The following is a 26,232-nucleotide window of genomic DNA, read 5'->3' on the forward strand; positions in this document are numbered from 1 at the left end:
CAAAATAATTTATAAAAAATAAAGTAATACAAGCAATTAATAAGACAATTTACCAATTTACAATGTAATGCTTTCAGGTCCGCACAGCGCTTGTACAGAGTAGGAACTCAATAAATATTTGCTAATTTATCAAATAATTAACATGTAAAGTCCAGAGGGTTACATGCAAAGCAATAATTTGATTCAGAGGCTAGAGAAGAATGTAATGTTGTAATTTTAAAGGGCTGATGGTGGACACTTGTTTTTTGACTACATCACCTAATCACAGTGTGATTACGTGAATAAGCACATACTCAGGAAAAAGCACATACTCCAAGTTGAATCCAGGACTTCTACGGGAGCCACAAGAAATCTCTTTCCCCACTGAGCGTGAACATAAGAGGATGAAAGCTGGAACTGCCCTCATGCTACCACAAGGGACAGCTGGTCCTAGGAGGTACTACATTCACTCTGAGGAATAAAGCTGAATCCACATCTACCTCTGGATTTTTCAAATTATAAATTCCCTGTTTCAGCTTAAACCAGTTTTGAGTTGGGTTTTCTGCCACCTTATACTGGAAAAAAATCATAACAAAACTTAAATATTTAGTTCAAATAAAACAGGCAAAAGCCAAAAACGTATTTGACACGGCCATGGTCTTAAAGACAAAGAATATTCTGCAGATGAAACATTCTTAAATTTATTTTTATTTTCCTAGGAAGTCATTTTATTCTACTAAAAGTATTCAAAACTAAATGTTCGAAGAATATCCCGTTCCTGCTATAACACAGACACTAGAGAAAGAAAAAAATATGTAACAGGGTAAACTAAACACTAAGAAGAATGCAGAAAGAAAGTACAACAGAAAAAACGAGTCCTGATTTTCCAAGGAGCTCTGATACCCAATACTGAGAAAGCTGACCCACTGCTTTATAGGCATTTAATTCCAAATAAGCAATGAGGTTGGTAGTACCAAGTACAAGCACACCAAATAAATAAATAACCTTAGAGCAAGGAATATATTTATCATCTAAGATTACCAAAGTCCTGCAAACGGCTACAGACACAGAATATTACTATTACGAGCAGCACCTAACCTGTGCCCCTCCTGCAACAACTAACCTTATTCTATGCATTTTTGCATAACTTTAACCCTTCCTTTATCTTATTTTACTACATTTATTTTTTCCTTTCGTCTTCATTTATCCACTTATTTTGTTTTTATCTTCCTACACTGTATGGGTCATTGTAATCACTCAAATTCTTTTTTTTTTTTTGAAATAAAGTAAGGTTTAAGTATATACTAACAATAGCAAAAGTCATTACATTTCTGAACTGAGAAAAAGAAAAAAGTTGAAAACTTTAAAAACTATAGGAATAAAACTCTAATACTGATAGTCAATACCATAAAATGTGTCATCACTGTCCTTGGCAAAATTGACAACGACATGTGGATATTCCTGCAGCCAGGTTACTGCTTCCCTATCAGCTGTCAATAAATTATGCAGTTTTTAACTCAGAAAAATGCAAATGCAAAGAAGTTCTGTATTTCTTCAAGAATCACTTACTTGGAAAGGAGAGAGAATATCACCAAAGTAAGAAAGCACCATAGCACAGTGGACATAGCATGAGTTTTGATTTTTGTTTTATTTTGTTAATTGATAGAGAAACAAACTAAACTTAAATCTAACAAACCTCTGGATGTGATTACCAATTTATAAGAAATACAAATGAGATCAGAATATGTAGACCTAATAAGAACATAATTAGCAAAATCCAAATTTGGGGAAGTTACACAGAACAAATGACCAATCCAGTTTCTTCCATAAATACATAGCAAGAAAAAAAGATGGGAGAGGCAATTTTTATAGATTAAAAGAGATTTGAGAGACTATTAACTATATGCAATGTGTGAACCAACTCTGTCTCCTGAATTGGAAAAACCAACTACTAAGAGACTTTATGAGAAAAACAAGAGAAATTCCAACAGAGGGCAATACAATGTACCTGACCAGTGCTCCAAAAAACTTGTCAAGGTCATCAAAAACAAAGTCTGAGAAAATGACACAGCCAAGAGGAGCCTAAGAACACACGACAACTGAATGTAAGGTGGGATCCTGGATGAAATCCTGGAGCAGAAAAAAGACATGAGGTAAAAACTAAAGACAGCTGAATACACTATGGACTATAGTTAATAATACTGCGTCAATAGCAGCCCATGACCACGCTAATGTAAGATGTTAATAATGGAGAACACTATGCAGGGGAAGAGGGTGTATATGACAATTCTGTACTACCTGCTCAATTGTTTTGCAAATCTAAAACTGTTCTAAAAAGTAAGGGCGATTAATTTAAAAATTATTTGTGAGACAATTAAGCAAATATAAACACTATTTGATATGAAGGAATTATTGTTAATTTTTTAGGTATAATAATGGAACTATGTGCTCTATATGTGTGTGTTTTTATCAGTTTTTTGTTTTTAAGTGCACATCTTTTACAGATACATACTGAACTATTCATGGATGGATGAATGAATAAAGTTAAAAGGGTAGACTACAGCAATGTTTCCCAAGGTTTAGTATTCAAGGTGATTTCTGGTGACAGGTAAGGGTGTTTTGTTTGTTTGTTTGTTTGTTTTTGCGATACGCGGGCCTCTCACTGTTGTGGCCTCTCCCGTTGCGGGACACAGGCTCCGGACGCACAGACTCAGCGGCCATGGCTCACGGACCCAGCCGCTCCGCGACATGTGGGATCCTCCCGGACCAGGGCACGAACCCGTGTCCCCTACATCGGCAGGCGGACTCTCAACCACTGCTCCACCAGGGAAGCCCCGTAAGGGTGTTTTTAATGTTTAATAGCTATACATTTAATTTAAATACATTATAAAAAATATACAGCTAGCACATCAAACCCATGATTTCACAGATTTTCATTGCTTAGGGTAGGTTTCCCTTAGGAAAAAATTTGTTAAGACTAAAAAAAAACACTTAGGCAGAGGTAGGTTAAGATTCTAGATTCACACTATGTGACCTTAAGCAAGCCAGCTGTTTCAAGGAGTACAGCACCTGCTACATCCAAAGCAGGCACTCAATAAATATTAACTACTGCACTATTGATAAAAAGCCAATCTATCAACAGAACTCCAACAAAGGAGAAAAGACTGGAACTGGGGAGAATGAGTTAAGCACAGGATGAGGGAGCAAAGGAAGCATGAGGGCTTACAGGGGCAATTTGGGCAGGGGCAGGCAAGGCTTCCCCTGTTCTTCTCAATCTCCCCAAATACTGACAATCTGCTGCTGCCCACCTACAACCTGGAAACTCTGCTGCTCCAGAGTCTCTGGCACTTTTAAGAGTCCCAAGCTGCCACCTAACACTCCTCAAACTAAGGTGATACCTAGAGGTGCGGAATCTAAAATAATCAGAAGAGTTTTTCTTTTCTTACCCCAGGCAGGGATGGGAAAGAGCACAAGGTTTTGTAGAGATAAAAAGGAAGGAAGGGAGGAAGGAAAGGAGGGAGGGAGGACAAGAGAAAGAGAGGAAAAGAATCACTATGTGACCTTGAGCAAAAAAATAATTCTCTTCTCCAGTCTCCATTTCCTCACATGCTAAAATGTGGAAAATAAGCCTATCTTTCAAGGTTATGGTGAAGATTAAAAGGAATCGTAGATGTAAATCTGGCATTTAACGAGTGTTAGTTCCCTCCCTCCTTACTTTGGCAGGGTGATAAGAGAACCCTTGGTGCATAAAAGAAGTTGGGGTGAAATACACAAAAATAGTAAAGAGCCTTGGGTTGTATCAGTTTTGAACCAAAATAAAGGAGGAGAGGAATTCTGGGGTCAGAAAGTTTGGGAAATACTGGGAAACATATTATTAAAATGACAATTACCAAGTGAATTTCTAAGAGGAGGAGATTACGTGCAGCATTTACTAAATTTACTTGACCTAAGGAAGCAACTCCCAGTAATAGTGATCCTATTAATCACACACACACACACACACACACACACACACACGAAAAAAAAGGGAGGGGGAGGAAAGGGAAGGTTAGCAGTTTACAGCAGCTGACAAATCCTTCAAAATGACAGCTGTAGTATTACTATCTGGACAGATCAGAAGTCAATGTCTGGTTTAGAGGCAGAGAGGGAGAGAAGGGATGCGTTTTGATCTTCTGAAAGGAGTTACTGATGCCAACAGCTTAATTTTCATGACCAAGTCATTTAAAACTAAGAGATGATAGTGAAACAGAAAACACCAAGCAATGGAGTGAATGTATTCATTTTAAAAGTACATATAAACTTCTGATACAAAATGGTTCATTCTTATTTGCCCTCCTAAATTTATTCCTTCATTCAATCAACTGGGCAATTGTATGGCATGCACTGTGCTAGATGCTGGGAATATGCTATGAACTGAATATGACATGAGAGACGTGATCCTTGTCCCCATGGAGGTTACCTTCTTAATAAAGAAGCTGACTCTAGTGGGGGATTACGCAATACGTTTATCAATTACAATTATGTTAACAGCTGTGAAGAAAAAGAACTGAATGCTGTAATAATATGACAAAGGGAATCTAACCTGTAGGGGGTACATGGGGGCCCAGACACAATCCCTGAGGAATTGATGCTTGAACTCAGCTCTAAAGGACAAGCAGAGGTTAAATGGGCAAGAAAGGAGTTAAGGGTGAAGCCTCCCTGATAACAAATAATAGATGTTAATGCTTGTTAGGTCAAGACAGAATCTGGTGCACTGGAGGAAGGGGTGGGGGAAAATCACTGTGACTGAAGTATGGAAAGCTGAGGTGAAAAACAGCAAAAATAGACAAGACTCAGGAGGAAGACAGAGGTGCCAAGGCTGCGGTTTCTGACTGTGCAACTGAAATCATCAAAGGAATATCAAAGTAAAAGACAATGGCACTGGAAACCTGGCTAGGGTGCTCTCCACAAATATTAAGACATTTCAAGGAATTTCTATTAAATATAATAGAGAAAAAACTGGACTGGAAACAGGGGTTCACTGCACGTAAACAAAGAAAAGTCTACCTGAAAAGTAGAAGAATTCCCAGCAGAACCTCACTTCCTAGGTCAAAGCAGCAAAGGCTAGTAGGAGTGAGTGTCCCTGAAGCTGTCAGTGAGGCCAGTCGAGACGGATCCTAACGCGCTTCATAAAGAGCACCGGCAGCCGGGGGGGCAAGCCAGAGCAGTGACCTGGCTTAAGCTTGCCGCAGACAGTCTGCTGAATAAAGCAGATACTCCTGCAGCTGGCTTCTAACAAAAATGGTCATTTCAATCACAAAAGGGCAGCACTGCCCCAGCCACAACAAACTCAGAAGTTCCTCACCCAGGTGACTTCCTTCTGCTACTCCCCAAATGCACCTGGATCTAGAATCAGCAGAGAAGACAGCTAATCTACATATTTCCCTTTCTTCACGAAAGAAACATAAATAGCCACAAACCTAAGAAATATATGTCCAATATCACTAGTAATTTAAAAAAATAAAATTTTAAATTCTTTAACCAAATTGGGATTTTAAAAAATTATTAATACCTTAAAATGGCATAAACATGGAGAAAAGAGCACTTTCATAGACTATGGTCAGTTTGATATATCATGTTCATATAAATAACAGAAAGTGGGTAAAACCTTTGGCTATATAAAATACACATGCACATTTTTTGTGTACACTCTTTGACTCAACAATTCCACCTCTTAGAACTTACCCCAAGGTAATACTCACAGATTTAGTCAAAAATTAAACTTCAAGAAAGAGCACCACCTTTAAGTTGCTATAAATTAGAAATAACTTAAATGTCTAATAAAGGAGTGGTTTAACTATTTACCATTTGCATGTTCATGCATATTTGGCACCCCTTCAAAATGTTATAAAGAAATGTATGATGGTTCAGAAAGATGTCACAAATATTGCTGAGTTTTAAAGGCAGTTTGAAAAATAATTTTATGTGTGAAAAACAAATATGAAACATATATGAAAGAAAAAATTATGTATATGAAGGCAGAGAAGTATACCAAATATTAACAGCAGTTATCAGTGGAACTTTTTATTCTTTTTGTTTCTTATTTTACATAATTTTTATTGGCAATTTTCCTATAATAAATATAAATTACTTCTGTAAAAAGAAAATATAAGTTTCTTACTCAACATTTTTTCAACAGTTTTTTAACATATGTGTAAATAACAGTACTGGGCTAATTGGGTAACCATGGGAAGTAAAAATGAATCTTGATCCCTATCTCAACCATAAAAAACAATTATTTTGAGATGGTAAAAACATACCGCTTCTAGAAGAAGGCACAGAGTATCTTTAAGACCTTAGAGTAGGCAAAAATTTCATAAACAGGACACAAAAACTAGTAACTATGTAAGAAAAAATTGATTAATTAGACTTCATTAGTATGAAGACCTCCTGCCCACCAAAAGACAATATTAAGACATTGGAAATGCAAGCCACAGAACAGGAGGTGTCTGCAATATGTATGTCAGACAAAGAACTCGTTTCCAGACTATAATAAAGAACTCCCACAAATCAGTAAGTAAAAAGACAACTCAATTTTTTTAAAGGGTCAAAAGATTTGAATAAGCATTTCTCTAAACAAGATAGCTAAATGGTCAATGGGCACAAGAAAAAAATGCTCAACATCATTAGTCGTTAGGGAAATGTAAAATAAAACCACAATGAGATACTATTTTACAACTACTAGAATGGCTAAAACTGAATGACAATGTCAAGTGCTGATGAGGATGTAGAGCAACTGGAATTCTCATACACGGTCAGAGGAACTCTAAGAATGTACAGCCTCTTTGTGAAAAGATCTGGCAGTTTCTTGAAAAACTAAACATACATCTACACTCTACCCCAGCAATTCCACTCCTAGGTATACACAAGAGAAAAGAAATGTCCAAACTAAAACTTGAACACAAATGTTCACGCAAGCTTTATTCGTAATAGCCAAACACTGGAAACAACCCAGATATTCATCAGCTGGCAAATGGATAAGCAAAACTGTGTATACTCGTATAATGTAACACTGCTAAGCAATGAAAAGGCACAAACAACTGATACAGGAATGAATCTCAAAAACATGTTAGGCAAAATAAGCCAAACAGACTAAGAGTACGTGCAGTATACGCATGCTGTACCCATCCCATCTATATGAAATTCTAGAACACGCACAACTGATCTACAGTAATAGAAAGCAAGTTACCTGAGGCCGAGGATGCTGTTGAGGGGACTCCAAAGGGTAATGAGGGAAGTTTTTTTTTGGTAGAAATGTTCTATATCTTGATTGTGGTAGTGGTTACATGAGTATATATAGTTTTCAAAACTCAAACAGTATACTTGAAATGAGTACATTTTATTGCATGTAAACTATACATCAATAAGCTGATTAAACAAAAAAAACCCAAAACTACAAAATAGATACCAGTACACACTTATCAGAATGGCTAAAATGAAAAGGATTGGCAAAGCCAAGAGATAACTGGAACTCTCCACATTACAGGTAGGTGTCTAAATTGTCGTAAGTGCTTGGAAAACAGTTTAGCAGAATCTACTGAAACTAAACATACGTCTATCCTCTGACCCAGTAATTCCACTCTGGGGTTTTTATAACTGAGAGAACCAAGTGTTTATGTCCACCTTAGAAGTGTTATTCATAATAACAGCCAAAAATTGGAAACAAACCAACTAATTTATCAACAGTAAAATAAATGAATCATGGACTATATATACAATGGAATAATGCACGGAGGGAAAAATACACAACAAAATGGATGAATTTCACGGATACAGTAATGGGGGAGGGGGAACACAAGAGTACATATATATGCTGTATAACTCCATTTATATAAAATCCAAAAACAGCCATAACTAACCTATAATAAAAGAGGCCAGAATAGACCTTTGGGAGGGTCTATTGACTGGGTGAGGCACAGACAAAAGAGCCCTCAAGTGGCTCTAGCATGTTTTCTATCTTGATTTGGGTAGTAGTTACACAGTGTAGTATACACACATGTAAAAAAAATCATTAAGCTGTACACTTAATATTTGTGTTCTATACTGTATGTAAGTTAAAAGCAAAAAATATATATATATGCAAATGCCCTTTAATCTATCTTTGTCCATCCCTTGAAGCTGGATGCTTTTTACACAGTATCCAGGTGTGGCCTCTGTCAGTGTGAGTCACTCTCATTCCCAGTCTACTCAGTTACATGTTCTTCATGTCCACCTCCCTCAGATTACCTGAGCTGGTGGTGCTACTAAATATCTGGAGTAACGGCACTGGAAATGGGACTGGATAAGGTCATGCCCTAACCAGACAGGGAAGATGTCCAAAATACTTATTATTATTATTACCAGTATATATGGTTTTAATAAAGGTGTAATTTCAAGTCTACAGTACAGTCCCTTGTTGATTCACTATCCTTTTGATTAAGTTCTTGCAGAGATTGTGGGGAAAATTAAATACAAGCAGCCAACATTCTGAAAATAAGTACTAGCATTGCTAATATTTTTGCTTGAAAGTTTAGCTCCACAATTATAAGGAAAGTGACTTTTAAAATCATAATATAAATATTCACTTTATAAACTTTCAGAAATAAAGCCATGTCAGAGTTAGACTTTGTTGAAGCACTTTATTTGCATATTGCAAAACTAAACACAGTGGCAACGCATGAAACTATTACTGCTGTCTTCCAAAATTAACCAACAGATTAAAAAATATGTGGTTAAGTTCCAGAAACTATAATTAATTCATTCACAATCAGTTAATTCATAACTGATTTATGAATGCAAAGCTTTTTAGAGACAGGACTTCATGTTTTAAGACAGTCTGATTTACATTCTCTTCAATACATGCACATACGTACTCATATCTATCAATACAATCTACCCATTCTACATTTAAAATGTCTCATCTCCTCCTCTTCCACACCATCTGTTACTATCTTGTGATTTCTTCCCTGGAACATTACAACAGTCTATTAATTGGTCTCCCTGCTCCACTGCATCCTCCAAACTGACTGCCAGAGTGATCTTTCTAAAGCACAGATTTTGCTCAAACTTTCAGGTCATCTCTCATCTCAAACCACACCCACTACCCTCACCCTTCCTCTCCTGGAGGGATGACAAGCTCAAAAGTAAAGAAGGCCTTACAGGAGCTATGGTGACCAGGAAAGTACAAGACTTGACTCAAAAAGGCAGCCACTACTCAGCTCCAGTTTTCAGGCAAAACCAGAGTGTTTTCATACGAAATGTCTAATTTTTAAAAATCTATGCAGATCAAATAAAATACATCTGTGGATCTCTATCTACAGGCTACTTGTCTGTAACTTATGACCTAAAGGATGACCCAAGATTTGGTTATAATCTCTTTACAAATTTATCTACCTCAATCCCTTCACACAAACTACACTCCAACAATCCACAGAACTACTTACTCCCAACAGACAATACACACCACTGCCTCCCAGCTACTGTTCATTTGGTTACCTTTGCTATGATATCCCTCCTCTGCCCCAACACATCCACATCCATGTCTAATTTTTGCTCAAGCCCCAAAAGGTAACTTTTTTAAAATTTCCTTTATGAGATTTCCTTTCTTTTCTAGCTCCCACACAACGTATGTCCACCTCTCATGATCCTTAGCAGTTCTCACATTAAACTATACTTTTTTACGTAAAAGACTGTAAGATTCTGGAAGCAAGGTACACATCTGATTCTGTTCTGTATTCCCCACATTACCAAACAGTACCTGTTCGATTACATGCTCAATAACAAATGAATAAAGCTATTTATCTGCCTATTTGCATAACAATTAGTACCTCAAATAGACGGCCATTACACAGTATGATCCCTTAGATTTTGAAAATCAAAAGGCTAACAAGGTTCAGAAAAATATCCCTGTAATATTAAGTTTGAATCAGAACTAACATGAACACATGGTTCATTTTAAATATACGTCTTAGGTCTGTCCACTGAAAAGGTCTAGAAGCAACAACAACCCAACAGTATTGATTTTGTTTCTAAACACCATTCCCCACTAAAAGGAACCAGAGCTTCTTGGAGAAACGGTTGATTCTTGATATGCAGGGAAAAGTAGAAAACCAAGAAACACACCAAAACTGATGGGCTCATGTTAAAAAGGAAGCAGGAGCTATCTTGAAGGGGCTCTCATTAGCCAAATCTGAACATCAATAAAGATTGTAATTGACTGTTAACACAGTGAATAAATAAAATCCATGAGAGTATGGTGATACACAAAAGGAAGGAGGAGAAACGAGATGGCCTCTGTGAATGCTAGCTAACAAATATAGACGAAATGACAGAAAACCACAATTCTGTAACTTACATTGTAATAACTGATTTCAGGCTCAGGATGCTAAAACCACTGGGTGAAAGGCTGTAATGGAACAGGATATTTACAAGGTGCCAAAATATTATCCCATAGTCCTTTGTAATAATAGGGGATAAAACTGTACCTTAATGGAGAGATCTGGCTGCTGCCACCTTAGTCAAGGGATCAAAATTAGCATAGCTCATAATGGGATAACCTGTCATTAAGTGCCTCCCGACATGACTCAATGCAAAGTACACTTCACCTATGATGAAGCATTCTTGTCATTCTTATTAAATGGGCTGCAATCAAGCCTCTCACATAACTTCCAGTTTACAGCAAGTATAGGAGCTAGAGAAACGAGTTAAGTAACACCATGAAGAAATAGTCAGACAAGCGAAGAATGCTGCACACCCTACAGGACAACTAACTGAGCTGGACCCCTAAAAAAAAAAAAAAATCAATTCCAGGAGAGGGAAAAGGGCAGAGGGACAGTTAAAACAAAAAGAAATTTAAAAGACATCTACAACCAAATACAAAAGGTGTGTTTTATTTGGAACTTGGTTTTTTTTTTTAAAGAGGGGTTTTTTTTTAATATTGAACTGAATATTTGTTATTATATTGTGGAATTACTTTCATTCTTAGATATAAAAATACTATTGTGGCTTTATATATGTATAAAATACATATGACTATATTTAGTATTTGGTTATATATGGAGATGTATACTATATACATGGTGTGTGTGTGTGTATGTACGCTTGCTTTTAGAGAGAGACTATCTTAAGAGATACATGCTGAAATGTTTAGAGGATGGGGTATCATGTTTGCAACTTACTTCCAAATTGTTTAACAACAAAAAAGGGTACTTATTTGGGGAGAGAAGGACAGAAAGGGGAGGAGAGGGACAGAGGAAGAAGGGAGGGAACGGACGAAGGGACGACCAAGGGGGGGAGCAGAGAAATGATCCAAATACAGCAAAATGTTAACAACTGTTGAGTCTAGGTGGAGAGAGTATACAGGTGTTTGTTGTACTGCTTTTTTCCCCAACTTTTATATGTATGAAATTCTTCATAATAAAAAGTTATGGGGGAAAAGAGAGAACAACTTTAAAAGCAACCAGCTTAAAACCAATGTAAAACCTTGAGAGTGTCAGGAAGTAAGAGTACTCTCAAGCAAAGCCTGTGAGAGTGTAAACTGTTGCCATGTGACTGGAGGACAACGTGGCAATGTCTATCAGATTTTTTAAAGCACCTATCCAGTGACACTCCCAGGAATCTGTCCTGAAGATATACTCCTCCACATGTGAAATGACATACACGTCAAGTTATTTTTTACAGCATTATGTATAACAGCAAAAGACTGGAAATAGCCTCTATCTGTAACAGCCCAGACTGGTTTCACAAATTATGGCACATATAATAAATCAGCGTGCATCTTTTAAATTATCTCTTCAAAAAACATGAGAGTTCTTTGGAAACTGATATGAAAGATGACCATGTCATATTTTACATTAAAAAAAATCAAGGTGCAGAATAATGTGTATAGCACACACACACATATATGAAAGCTACACAAGAATGTGGTTGAGTAGCTGGAGCTAAAGAGAAGTGAGACTTTTTTTTCCTTACTGTGTACTCATTTTTGCACCTTATGAATTTTGTACCATAGACATATATAATGTATTCAAAAAAGTTTTTTGTTAAGTATTGATTGACTTTAGCTGTAATGAAGTCTTCACATCTCCATGCTTTCATTACTAAAACCTAATTACAGTGGAGTTATATAGCACACCTGGGAATAAGGGTCTGAAGTCAGTACATAAGGTGAAAACAGCATATAGTAAAAATCTGCCTTAAAAATCTCTTAAATATACGCCACACTGGACCAACACACCATCTCAATAATTCCTACACAGCTAATTTTCATACCAGCACTTGAACAGTTTGCTGTTTCTTCAACTGACTAGTAGATTAAACAGCTGGCTTGTACTTCGGCCTCATGTTGTGATGTTAAAAATGTTTCTTTAAAATAGCATAATCACACTCATCACAGCTAGATGAGAAGCATTCAGGAATTGAGACAGGCTGAGAGAAGAGCAAATTTCCATTCCCCATTTCACGTTTGGTCCAGAATGTTCACTGTTTAGGTTAGTTTTCCCTTGCTTTTGTCACCAGATGTAAAGAAATGAATTTGATAAATGTATGAAAGATGTGTAGTGACAACATGGTGCTTTCTAAAATACATTTCAAAAACAGTACCTCTATTAATTAAACAAACCACTACAGTGGAAAAAAATATCACAATCCAAATATAATGGACTAATTTGCTGATTGGGAACAGGCTGTAACAATCCCCAGATCAATGTGAGAAGGACAGAGTAGTAACACCTCTTGAGAGACATCACATATGATCTCATAATCTGAGCTGTAGCCCATTCCTTTATATTAGTATTTCCATACAGATATATAGATTCTTCAATCTTTACTCCGAGTTATCTTCTAACTCCAATAAGTAAAGTTAGCTATCACTGAAGCTAAATAAAAACTCCCAAATCTTTCTATCCCTGCTCTCTCTGGTGAGCGCCAGATCAGTATTCCTACTAGATACTTCTCCTTTCAGAGGATTCACCCATAGGCTACTCAAATTCACTACAAACTGAACTCATTCTTTCTCCTCCCTCCACTCCCCCCAGTCTGTTCTTCTAGTATTCCCTATCTTGGAAGAGAGAACAAACAACCATTCTGGCGCCCAAGGCAAAAATCTAAAACTATACTATATTCCATCCATCTCTTTCTCCTATAACCAATCCCCGTTTGGTAGGTCCTGCCACCTACATCTCTTTTAAGCCCACCCCATCTCCACCATACCCACTGTCAATGCTTTGGTTTGCCTTCATCATTGCACACTTGAACGAACTGGTCTCCCTGCCTTGAGTCTCTTCAATCCATCTTACAGACACCTGAAAAGTTAACTTCTTAAAATGCAAATTTGGTTACATCACTCTTTCTATTTTAAGAACAGAAGGATCAAGAACAAGTCCCAAAGTAATGATATAGTAAGCTAAACACAAGCTCATTTAATAACATGATATAATGCAAAGAGAATGTACTACCAGGCATATTTTTTATGAGTATATTCCTATTCTACCTCACACTATATGACCAAATTAAATAAGCTATTAAGTGTGTTTCAGTAGAAAGAGGCCTTAGGGAAGCAAGGAAAATTCAACTGCCTTCTTAAAGAGAGTCAAAAATGAACACAAAATGGATCCTAACAGTGATAAAGGTGCCTTAAGGAAAACAAGGAGTTTCCCAGACCTAAAAAACAAAGAGTGCGTTCAAGCTGAATGTAAATATTAACATGCTTAAAATGAATGCCGTAATCAGAAAAGGATTTGGGAAGTAAAAACAAGCAGAGAAGCTGAAGGAAGACAGAAAAACCATCCATCCCTAAAGTAAAAGCTGAATGAGGTTGTCTCAGTCCCAGGCCAGCACATGTCACTTCCCTGGTCAAGTCCATGCTAACGAAACCACGTGACTATGATCTGACCTGGTAGGTAAAGTCTACCCACTGGACAAGAAATATTTCGGTCATTTGGCTTGAGTCTTCAGTTTCCTCTAAATATCTCTTCTCATTTGAAAAACTTAAACTGGCATGTTATAAGTAGGATCTAGTAAGGAAGTCTACCTATCAGAAAAGTTTATATTAATCATGCCAACAAGCACATATCATTATAAATTAATAAACTGGAATTCTGGCTTTACACATCAGTCTTGCACAGCTGGTTAATGAATTTAAGTCTAACCGTGGGATAAGGTGCTGGCTTTCAGCATGCTGACAAGATCAGATTTCTAAGGGTGTTAAATCCAAGACCAGACCTAGGATGAAGGTAAATTCTATAACTGTATTTGTGGCTATTAAAATTAATTAAAATTTAAAATTCAGTTCTTCAGTTAACAGAGCCACATTTCAAAATAGCCACAAGTGGCTAGTGGCTACCATATTGAACAGCACAGATAATGAAAATTTGCATTATCCAGAAAGTTCTAACTGGACGGCACTGTTCTGGAAGACAACCTTAAACTAACCCTACTGTGAGTCCTCTCGGGAAACAGGCTGAGATAGTCTTGGATGGCTAACACAGAATCTGAGATCTAGACTATTTTCTACAGAAGGTACGAAATAGATACTCAGCAACCATTGTTTCCTTTCCCTTTGCAATGATTTTTTGAAATCAGAATACAGTTTTAGTCTTCAGGATTTCTGCCCCTCTTTTTATCACTGGATGGTATTTTAAACTTGAGGCACAGACATTAGAAGCACATTCTCTGAAACGAAACTGCTTAGATTCATGTCTCATCTTTGTCTCTTACTAGATGTGTGACCTTGAACATGTTCCTTAACTACTCTATCCTTCAGTTTCCTCATAACTAAAGTGGAAATAAGGGTACCTACATCATCGGGTCACTATGAAAATGAGTTTACACATGTAGAGTGTTCAGAATTGTGCTCAATACAGAGTAACTGCCCATTAAGTGTAAACTACTACTACTTTTCCTACTACCACCACCCTGAGAGCTCTTCACGTGACAAGCGTGAAAAATGCTCAACTAGAAGAAATACTAACAAATGTAAAAAGTAAAACATGGATCACAAAGCCAGAGTGTCAGCCTATGATAAAAAGGTTTTTTTTTTTTTTTTAAGGGTAAAGGAAATGGGTAATCTGGAGTGATTAAATACCAGAAAAAGTCATGAGTTGCCTGACAATGTCTTACTTGTAAGGCTGATAAACCACAGACCAAAAGGAGTCTACACAGGGACTTCCCTGGTGGTCCAGTGGTTAAGACTCCATGCTCCCAAGCAGGGGGCCCAAGTTCCATCCCTGGTCAGGGAACTAGATCCCACATGCTGCAACTAGAAGAGCCCACATGCCGCAACCAGAAGAGCCCACATGCCGCAACTAAAGAGCCTGCATACTGCAATGAAGATCACGCGTGCCGCAACTAAGACCCGGCGCAGTCAAATAAATAAATAAATATTTTTTAAAAAACATGCTAAGAATGTCACTGTTAAAAAAAAAAAAAAGAAGTCTACATAATAAGCTACTGAGCTATTTAAATAACCATATAAGTAAGGAGGAACTGAGAAGATACAGGTTTGAGTTCACTAGACCAAATGATACTTCCCTGTATAAAACACATTTTGACATGCAAATGTATAGCCTCTCTTATACTTCCTAAGTTACCTTTAGGTTCACTTGGTGACTGACTAAAGATCTTCTAATCTTTTCATTCAGAAGGGAGAACACCAGATACAATTAAGATACCATGCCAAACAATGATCCATCATGTGTTCTCCAAGTGAAAACCCACTGTAGAAAACCGCATCTTACTCTAACAGTATATAGACAATATGAAAATCCTGAAGTTGAAGTACAAACTTCAGCAAATGTAGTCAGATGGAAAGAGCCAGAGCTCTGGAGGCACACAGGCTCAAGCTTAAGCTTGGCCTTGCCATGTACTAGCTGTATGACCCTGGGCAAATTGTACTTAATGCTCATGAGCTTCATTTTACAATCTGTAATATACACGTAAAGCAGGTGCCAACTAAATAAGAAATATATGTAAAGAGCTTACAATAGTGCCTGGCACTTAGTAGATGCCCAGTAAACAGCAGCTACAGTAAGTACATCGTCCCGAGAAGACCCTCCAGGAGTCCTAAGAATAAAAGACCACTACTTTACATGGTAAATACAAAAATTATTCTGACCAGGTAATAACTACAAATCATGAGATAATGCCACAAAATTGTCATTTGCTTTCCATAGTTTATAACCTATTCCTCAAACAAATGTCCCTTGTTTACTGTACTGTATTCCCTGTTAGGCTATGACTACAAAACTTTTGGGCCTATTTAATAAAAATAACTGCATTTCTTACACTGAAACAAAGTTTTTACTAGCAAATACCTTCACTAAACCACACCCAAACATGAACACTATGAATAAATGTCTAACATTTCTTCTTTCTCTATTATAATGGAAAAAAATAAAGAAATTTTAAGTTTCTCTCAGTGAGTTGAGTTCTACATAACAAAACAATACAGGGTAATTGCTTACCTGGACAATATTTTGTACTTCAGATCCACCAATCCAGAATGAATGGGGGTATTCCCTTTCAGACTAGTCTGAGAAAAGACAGCAGTCAAGCAGCTTCCAAGATTCTTTCCGCTTACTGTATCCAGCTTTCTTCAACAAAATCCCAAACATGCACTTCGGTAACTGTTGAAAGACAGAAAGCAATCCATACACCCACCATGGCACCAGCGGCAAAGGACAGCCACCAAGAAATGGAAGGGTCAATGGAGTGGTGGATCTGAAGCACAGAAAGAGTTACAACCCTTGAGTCAGCTATTTGGTATAAAAGGTCTGTAGTAGCACTGCTCATCTCTGTGTTGAGAGAAGGATAAGAAATTCTACATAACAAAGAAGGAAACATCTCTAATACTATTATTTGTTCATGATAAATATCATGCAATTTCCAAATGCATGATAAAAATTTCTTCTATTATGCACATAAATTGTCCCAGATCATTCAGCTACAATGAATTTTATCCATTTTCTAAGACAGCTCCTCTACTATTACAGAAACTTTGTCAGCCAAAGTTAATATAGGAGGGCTCAAATGTCTCCCAATCAAAATATGTATTTAAGCACCTAACAAGAAATCTTTTGGTTTGCCACATATAAGAAATCAAATCTTCACATCTCTCAAATCTTCCACCCTCAGCTGAAATACAGGACATTTTAAGACATGTGACATAACTTTAAGAGTAAACTTCTGACTCAATAAAGGCCAATCCCCCACAATGGCCAGTCACTGGGTAAATTAGGGAAAATAATAAAGAACACTAATAAACAATTTACTAGATAACACCTTTAAATACATAAGCCCACTCCACATTATATCAACATTCTTTTATTACCATACCAACTCTTCCATTAGACTGTAAACTCTAAACAAACTACAAGGGAGAGAGAAAAAGACATTCAACAGAATGACATAGATAAAAACTTAAAAATCCAAAGACTGTGAAGCTGCTTGCACATAAATTTGCTACTTCCTCAACTGTCACACTACTGCCAAAATGTTCCGGCAGTAATTATAATACCTACCTTTATTGAAGGGTTACTAATGGGCCAGGCCTTTTACATTCATTACTCATATTTAATTCTCAAAAAATATGAGAAGAAATAACTTGCCCACAGTCCCATATCTAGTAGGTGGTAGAGCCCATGCCCTTTTCACAGAATACTGTGGCGTCCCAAGTCCACAGTCCATGGATCAGAAAGACCATGATTCCTGGGGCAGAAGAAACCAAGCTTTAAGCTAACTGACGTCAGAAGGGAGAACCACAAAAATACAGAAGAGTTAAGTATTTCAGCCTAGCTGAACTAAAATACAACTGAACTTGTTGAGCCATCCTGAAAGGGCTGACTCCCCTGATCTAGCCACTTAAAAGCATTTCAGTAACAAAAAGCCATGCAATTCTAAGGCCCACAATATTAATTTTATAACAAAACACATTATAACGTTGCCCAAGTAGACTGTGTTTAGCAGCAAAGATGTGTCTGTGACAAAGAATCCCAAACCCAGTTGAAACCAAGGAATTTTTAAATTCCAAGATCAATAAATAGTCCACAGGCAAAGACTAAAGATGTTCTGATTTTTCATGTTACAGGCAAAGCAACTGAGGTGACTGACTGAAGTACAAGTCTAAGATTAACCTCTTCATAACAAACGGGTGGAAATATGTTAATACCCTCAACTTAAAGGCATTATTTGAGTAAAATCACAAGCAAAGAATAATTGTTCAAGCTCTTCTCATTACTCTAGAGCCTAAGAATAAACTAAAAACCCAATTTTGACAAAAGCTGCTAGTGGGCTAGCAGTTAACTGCTAGAGCAATATACTCTGCTTTTCAAAGTATAACTCACTGCTATAACCAAAATGCCGAACAATTATAGCAAAACACAGCCACAACAATTTGACTAACGGACTCACTTCTGAACCTCTTGCATTGTCAGGGCTTTTTCTTGTATTAGTGAGTTAATTTTCCCCCCTTCCCTTCAAATAAACATTTACTGAATGCCTAATTGGTGGCAGGCCTTATGCTAGAGAAACAAAGATTAATAGATGCCAGACCAGGAACGTAAGGACTGACTGCTTCCTGTCCCCTGCCCCTTTCTCTCTGAGTCTCCTAAGCAATCATTTCACAGAACCAAAACATATTTTATTATTAGTTCCCAAAACTGGTTAAGTGTTCTGAATTTAACTCTCAAAAAAAAAAATACTCAGGTTCCTTTTTCTTAACAGCAGAGCTCTCATTTTTCTTTTTCTTCTGTGGATCAGAGGTTTGCTATTAGAGAATGGTTTCCTATATTCATTGTACTTTGGTATTTGCCCATCTCTCTACTCGGTCATCTTTTTCAATTTACATGTTAATGTTTCACTGTTTCTACTTCACTGCTTTCCATTCTGTGAAGGTCTTCATTGTTGACTAACCCTGAGAGGGAATTTCCTAAAAAATGTTTCCTGCTGACATCACTGAACTCTGCAATCTTTGAATTTTGTTAAAACAATAATAAGATCCAGGTTAGAGATACCCTACTGGACTGTCAGGTCTTCCTGGCTGGTCTCTCATTTGCCTACAAAGACAAGCTTCCTGTGAGGCAATTACGATCAGCAGAAACTGAACTGAGGGTAACAAGCACTTTCTTGACCAACAGGTTTTTCCCCTTTTCTCAACTAATTCAATGAACAACAATACAACTCAGGAGGAAATCTTGTAGGATAGTCACCACTTATTCTGTTAAAGGTCAAAATCACCAGCTTTGCTAAAACAAGAATAAGAATTTGAAAATCCTAATTTCCTTGTCGAAACTAAATTGATCAAACATAAATCACAATGCTCAATGTTAATACGAACAATTACCAGTCTCTTTCTACCAGGATACCTAAAACAGGGTTAAGTGGGTTCTCTCCACAGGTAGAGTACATGTCTAATTATGGCTAATTGGTAGTTCTTAGTAATTGTAACAGTACTTCCCAGATTTCCAAGACAGTACTTATTCTGTATGATTTCATCATCTCCTCCAAAGATGCCTCGTTAAATGTATGGCTAAAAGCAACTGAATTTTAGGCCTCTGTAAAGCTTCACAATTAAATACACACACAAATCGGGGGGAAAATTTAAAACCTTCCTCACATCATCTGTCTTGATTGTGCTTTACAAAATATGGTCCCTGTACTTGTGGGGAGAGTTAGCTTGGCAGGTAGTTGCTGAGAGGCAAGTCTTTGCAAGGTCCTTTCACATGCATCTCTCATAATCCTTCCAGCAGCAATACCCACATTTTCTTATTTTTATACATAATGAAATCATACCAGAGTTTAAACGTTAATGTTCTTAAGGTCACACAGCCAGCAAGTGACAGCTAAGATACAAACTCAGGTGTTTCACTCTAGAGTCCATGCCCTTTATGCTAAATCACGCTTCTCTAAGGTCACAGGATCCTTCGAACTTATCGACTGTTTGGCAAGTTCACGTCAACAGATATAAAAGGAGTTTGGTTTTCTCAGTCCTTCTATCAACCACTCTCTAGGATGTATATAAATCAATCTGTATGTGTATAAAAGTCTGTAAATAATGGTTAAAATGTCTATGAATGTCTGTGTACCACATCCCACCTTCCTTTTCCCCTTAGCAGTCTTTCTCGTCTATCCATCTCCACCTTTGTCTTAAGATTATCAAAAGGAAATCTTTTTTTTTGGCGATACGCGGGCCTCTCACTGTTGTGGCCTCTCCTGTTGCGGAGCACAGGCTCCAGACGCGCAGGCTCAGCGGCCATGGCTCACGGGCCCAGCCGCTCCGCGGCATGTGGGATCCTCCCGGACCGGGGCACGAACCCGTGTCCCCTGCATCGGCAGGCGGACTCTCAACCACTGCGCCACCAGGGAAGCACCAAAAGGAAATCTTAAAAAGTTTTCACAGCATGGAAAAAAAACTAACGTTAATTTATATCAATACCTACTGCACACCCAAGTGTGAAGTGTAGTGAAGGATTCAAAGGACAATCAGATACAGCCTCTGGAAGAGAAGCTTAGACATGATCAAACTTTTATGATACACAGGAAGGTCTGATAAGTCCCATAAGAGTTAGGAACAAATTATCATAAGAACTAGTGATATAGGTGAGAATTTCCAGAAAAGAAGATGGCTAAGATACAGGCAGACAGCAATAATACACGCAATCAACAGGAAAGTTCAACTCAACATTTACTGAACACCTACTACAAGAGGCACTGTGAGGAGTTTATCATTTAATAGGGGACACAAACAGGAAACTATAATACAAGCCCAGAAGATGTTCACTGCCACAAGATAAAGTGTCAGAACTCATTCATTTAACGACGATTATCATATAGGCAGTGCTATAGATAAAAAACCAAAATGGTATCTGCCACCATAATATAAACTGACATCAAAAAGAGAAGGCATCTAAACTGTGTTCTGAGGGGATAGTACTTTATCAGCATAGGTGGAAGAGAGGATTGTTGAGACCTGACCTAAAGCAATTTGGCCAGAGCACCAACTATTAGGTCCTTCCCATAAACATCCGTAGCCTTAAATACATGGGTTTAGGTCAGTTCATATCAGTGCTGACAAAGGAAACAGTGAGCAGAATCTGAAGAACCACGGATCCCCACGCTTTGGCTGGAATATAGAATAAGTGAGGAATGTGAGAAGAAAAAGCTGAAGAGAGGCTGGAATTTGAATTACTAGGGCTTGAAATGCTTTCTTTCCGTTAAACTGTAAATATCACCAGATGGAAGCCAAGATCCCAGGTACCTCACAGCACAGAAAAGTTTGTTTCTAGAATTCATAGAACCAAACAGTACTACTCAGAAAAATACATGTGCTGTCCTGTAAACCTATGTAATGGGTTAGCGATTCTTCTGTGCTATACAGAACTCGCAGTTTTCAGGGGACAGCAGTCAGGGGCCAAAGAGTGGCAAGACTTGTGAGCAGGATCATGTTTATCCTTGTCAAATCTGAAAGGACATCTAACCTACTCCTAAATCAGGAGTAAAAATTGATAATATTTGAGCCACAGCCTCTTGAGGCAGGTCAGTGAGGTCTATGCATATGCATGTGATTTATTTCATTTGGACCCTACTTAAACTTCTGTCTACTTTATCTGCATTTGGTAAATCAACACATGGCTAGTGGCAGATGAGGGTAAGTGACGGTGACAAAGTAAGACCCAATTTCTTAAAGGAGTCACTAAACAATCCCACTTATTCCACTCAGAAAGCCAATGACAAGGCGGGTGGGGGGACACAAAAAGATAAATATTTCTAATAACGTCACTTAGTTTCTTTCATCTCCTTGGCCTTGTGGCCTGTTTGTACTTCAATAGCTCTAAAAATAGATTTGATATTACAGCTTCTTAATAAGATCCAATATATTTTACCTATATCACTACATTCGACAAGTAATATAGCCATTTAGAGATAACACAGAGGGGAATGACTCACTTACGGTCACTTAGCAAAGAGGGGAACCATTCAGAGGCTAACAACAGAGTATAAACTACCCATTACTTGTGTAAAGGGGGGAAGGGGTACGCTCACACCCACAGAGGAAGCAGGATTATCTTTCCCAAACTTTTAACATTAACTTCTGCTATCTTCTAATAGGAAAGGCTAACCATCTTTTTCCAATTAGCAGCTATGTGAGTGCTTTCTAGTAATAAGTGCCTGAACATAAACTCATACTACTTCTAACTCAAGTGTTAAATATCATGTGATACACAATGCACAGGTTTCATTCTTTCCGGTGAAGTCCACCATGCTAGACAAAGTCTGGTGAACTTTTGTATATTTCCAAATGGATTACTACTTTTCTACCTCATTAATAATAAAGCTAATTTTACCAAAGTCAGAAGTTTGAAAAACAGTCCCACAAACTAGGTACAGTACTGGGCCCACATCAAGCCACGAAAGTCATTTGGTGGTTAAATTATTCACTGACAGCAATCGTAAATTCAGTTGGCTCGATCAAGAGTTTATAGTCTATATTAAAGACTGAGTCCTACGAGGTAGGTCAGCTGCAGAAGCACTTTTTGTGGACCTGGCCACAGGCAGGGGTAGGAGTCACAATGGGGGTTATATTTTGAAGATTTAATGATTCTGCTATCACCAGTTTTACTTCCCAGTAAACTAAAAAACTGCAAGAAAAAAAGAAAGAATCAAAATCAAAGAAAGTAGAGGAATGAAGATTAAGAAATTGGTGAAACCCAAGAACTGTTTCCTTTCTTTGAAACAGCAAGCTCTGGAATATCAAATGAAAGTTATCCTGTTAACCATTAAGTACCGAACTGGTACAGGCAGCACAATCACAAATATTTGAGTACTGAAGCTGACTCATAAAATTCTAAAAATATTTCATGCTTTAGGCTTTCAAAATACCATCAGTTTAACCCCTCCCCCTCCTTTCATCATGTTATTTTGAAATGTAAATGTTTTTAACCTAGTTCTGGAAACTCTAATTAAAACGCAGTGAATACAGAAAAGCCACATTCAATTAGATTTCAAGGCATTATCATTCCTACATCTGATCCTGGATTTAGTAAATCAGCTGTTAAGTACCTGTGCTATCAACTACACTAAAATAAATACATATATGTTTAGGAAAAGAGTTGCCTAAGAGTCTTAACTGCTTAACTGGTAGCCCTTTGAGGGACTATAAAAATCCGTTTATAAAAAGCCATTGTAAAAAAAAAAAAGCCATTGTAAAATTGATCTAGAGAATCACTTTGTTAAATTTTCTAAGAATGCCAGTTTATAACGTCCTTGAAAAGGCTGAAATATCTTTTCAGGTCATAGACAAGTACAATCATGTAAAATCAAAACTTATGAGCACTGGATGCTAGTATATTTAGGCCAGAAATTTTTTTCTACATGCATTCAAAGACATTAAATGGATTACAATGTACTTACTCTAATTCTTTTGCAAACAAATACTATTTATTTATTTAGGCCACACGGTGCAGTCTGTGGGATCTTAGTTCCCTGACCAGGGATCAAACCAGGGCCCTCGGCAGTGAAAGCACTGAGTCCTAACCACTGGACCACCAGGGAAGTCCCTAGTTATTTTTTAAATGAATGGAAATGGAAGGAGCACTGAACAGCCAATTTCAAAGAGGTACCAAGTTACAATTTTTTGCTATGCAGTACTCCTCCTGTTGTAAGTATATGTATTATACACACATAAGAATATGTACTATGTATGTAACTCCAATTAAAATATTTTACCAAAATAACCCCATACAAAATTTGAAGAATATCAAAGGCTTGACCTCAAAAGTTTGATAAATTGTACTGAAAGGAAAAATTACTTAATAAATGAACATCAAAAACTCATAAGTATCAGTATCCCTTAGAAAGCAGCCATACGTGCACACACACACACACACACACACACACCAGAAACTACCAGAGCTTTTTTTCCCTCTAGTTTTCAAGACTGCTGGAGAAGTCTAGTGAATTATGCAAAGGACAGCAAATATTAAGCTGCCTCTGTATTTATGCTACTGTACTTCCATTTTTAAAACATACATCTCAACTCCCCAGATACCATCATCCACAGAAACCATGCAGCTATCCAACAGACTTTCAGTGTCACCATTTATTATTTATAGCATTAAATGGGGGAAGTGGCTCTGATGTCACCGACCCTACCCAGTGGAATCACTGACTCAATAAACATTTTCACACTGGAGAAAATCTGGCTAGGAAAACATTTTGCTGTGTTAAGTAGAGTCTTTCACCTTTCCTCTCAACCCTGGGGTAGAAGTTGTTACTGTGTTAGGAGAGATACAAAGAAACTGTCAAGGTTTCCACAGGAGGAAAACCTGAGCATGTCCGTTTGCTGAGGCAAAGACTTCCCCCTCCCAACTCTCCGGAGCCCAGTTTGATTCCCCTAACGCTCAAATTGCCATATTTTACTTCTTCCACCAAATCATCCACCAAGTAGGAAATTCTTCATTTCTACTAGCCACTCTCTCGTGGTCCTGTTTCTAAAAACCCGTTCTGACTCAAAGTCCTAAGGCGGAAGGGGGCTGGGGTGTTCGCGGGGCCAGGAAGTTTGGCCTAGCTACCAAAGGTTTCTAACAGAAGAGTGATCGCCGCCCCAGGGCCCTAGGACACCCCCCCTCCCCCTTTTTCTAGAAGAAAGAACTGGCGGCAGTGACGAGGACAACCCCTCCCCCCTCCTCCCCAATTTCCCAAAGCAGCTTTGGAAAACGTGAAGTTACAGTTTCTCTTTCCTGGGAGATGGAATCCAGAGTACCTGGGGCCTTGCTATGCAAACATCCCTCTCGGCCGAGTAAGAAACCCTTTGTCCGAGAAGCCGGACACCACAGGGGGCCGGGAAAGAGGCCCCTTATCGGCCACATCTTCAAATCCGAGAGCTCTCCACCTCCACCCCTGTAGGGCCTGTGCCGGCATCCTCACAGCCCTAGGTTGAAGACAGGGTGCTGGGACCCCTTGTAGGACGCGGAGGCCGAGGCCCTAACAGATCTTCTCGGTACCCTCTCCCATCAGCATCTCACTCGGCCTGAGTGGGGCTTGCAAGAGTGATGCAGGCCTGGACCGGAGAAACAGAGAAAAAAAGAAAGAAAAAAATCCCTTCTAAGGGGGGAATGAGATGCTAGAGCTAGTGCGAGCTAAGGCCACAGCATAAGCGAGCGAGGGTCGTTCGAGACATGGGCCAAGAGACAGGAGGAAGGGAGGGAGGAAAAACGAGGGGGAGGGAGGAAAAACGAGGGGCATGGAGGGGGCCGGGCCAGGTCCGGCCTGAAATCTCGAGGGATCCGGAGGAACCGCGCCGGGCCGGAGGCCAGGGAAGGCGGGGGGCCCAGGTCCCGGCCGAGGCAGCGAAGAAGGGTCAGGGCCGACCTCGCGCGGGAGGTGGGCAGGCCCGCCCGGAGCCGGACGGACGGAAGAACGGACGGTCCAACGGCCCGCACTCACCATGAGCTCGATGGTCTTGTCCTCAATCACCGAGTCGGGCTCCATGGCGGCCCCGGCGGCCCCGCCTCGCTCTCCCCGCGCAGCAGCGAACAGCCCGGGCGGAGGAGGCGACGGCGGAGGCGGCAGAGGCGGAGGCGGCTATCGCACCCACTCTAGCTGCCAGCCCGCCCGGGCCGCCGGCAGCTCCGCCCTCCCCCTCGGCGAACGCAGTACGCAGAGCTAGGACTACAGCTCCCAGCAGGCGCCGCAGGCCCTGTAGAGCGTTGTGGGAACGAGAAGCCGACACCAGGCCAATCTCTCCTGACAGCTCGAAGGTGAATTCTGAGCCGAAAGTAGCACTGGACTGTGAATGCGAGACGTGCAGACCTGAAGAATTAAGGGGTGCCTCAAGGTGGGGCCTCGGGAGCGATACGACTACATGTCCCAGAAAGCCCTGCGCTCGGGTTCTCTTTCCGGCTAGTTTCTCCTGACTTCCTGGCAGCCCAAGGCTACCCAGACCCGGACGGAAACTCGGAGGCAACTCTTCGCTTGACAGATATCCTGCGTGCGCGACTGATTTCCGCACATGCGCGGTCGGTGTCTGCAGGGCCCAGGACGCCTAGGTAGCGGAGCGGCTGGTGCGCTGTCGTCTATGGTAGAGTGAGGTGTTGGCGACAGGTGGGTTCTAGATACTTTTGGAGGGGATGGTTTTGGGGCTCAGGTGTGGGAGGGGGCCAGCGAAGGAGAGAAGTTCGGGCAAAGCTCTGAGAGTATGGGCGTCCCGGGAGGGAGGGGTTTGGAAATTTAGTTGGGGAAGAG

The 26,232-nt window shown here is 39.1% G+C and overlaps 1 protein-coding gene across 15 annotated transcripts in view; it reads right to left on the bottom strand.

Annotated features, from left to right (window-relative positions):
• The window catches only part of FBXW11 (F-box and WD repeat domain containing 11), a 135,409-nt gene extending 109,587 nt beyond the window's left edge, over nt 1-25,822 (bottom strand). For 5 of the 15 annotated variants that reach the window (XR_016392854.1, XM_089909657.1, XM_022595119.2 and 2 more), the window contains exon 1: nt 25,435-25,821. Coding sequence is in view for 8 of the 15 variants with exons in the window: in XM_089909657.1 (XP_089765783.1) it covers nt 25,435-25,479 (45 nt within the window). In the remaining 7 variants the exon portion in view is untranslated. Of the gene's footprint in view, nt 1-16,457; nt 16,620-25,434 lie in introns of all 15 variants that reach the window. The other 10 variants (XM_022595124.2, XM_089909664.1, XM_089909661.1 and 7 more) reach the window with 6 other exon arrangements.
• Between the last annotated feature and the right edge of the window lie 410 nt (nt 25,823-26,232).

This window comes from Delphinapterus leucas, chromosome 3, assembly GCF_059928025.1.
Source record: "Delphinapterus leucas isolate spDelLeu-1000000601 "Yukka" chromosome 3, BTC_Dleu_Yukka2, whole genome shotgun sequence".
In the NCBI taxonomy this organism is placed as follows: Eukaryota; Metazoa; Chordata; class Mammalia; order Artiodactyla; family Monodontidae; genus Delphinapterus; species Delphinapterus leucas.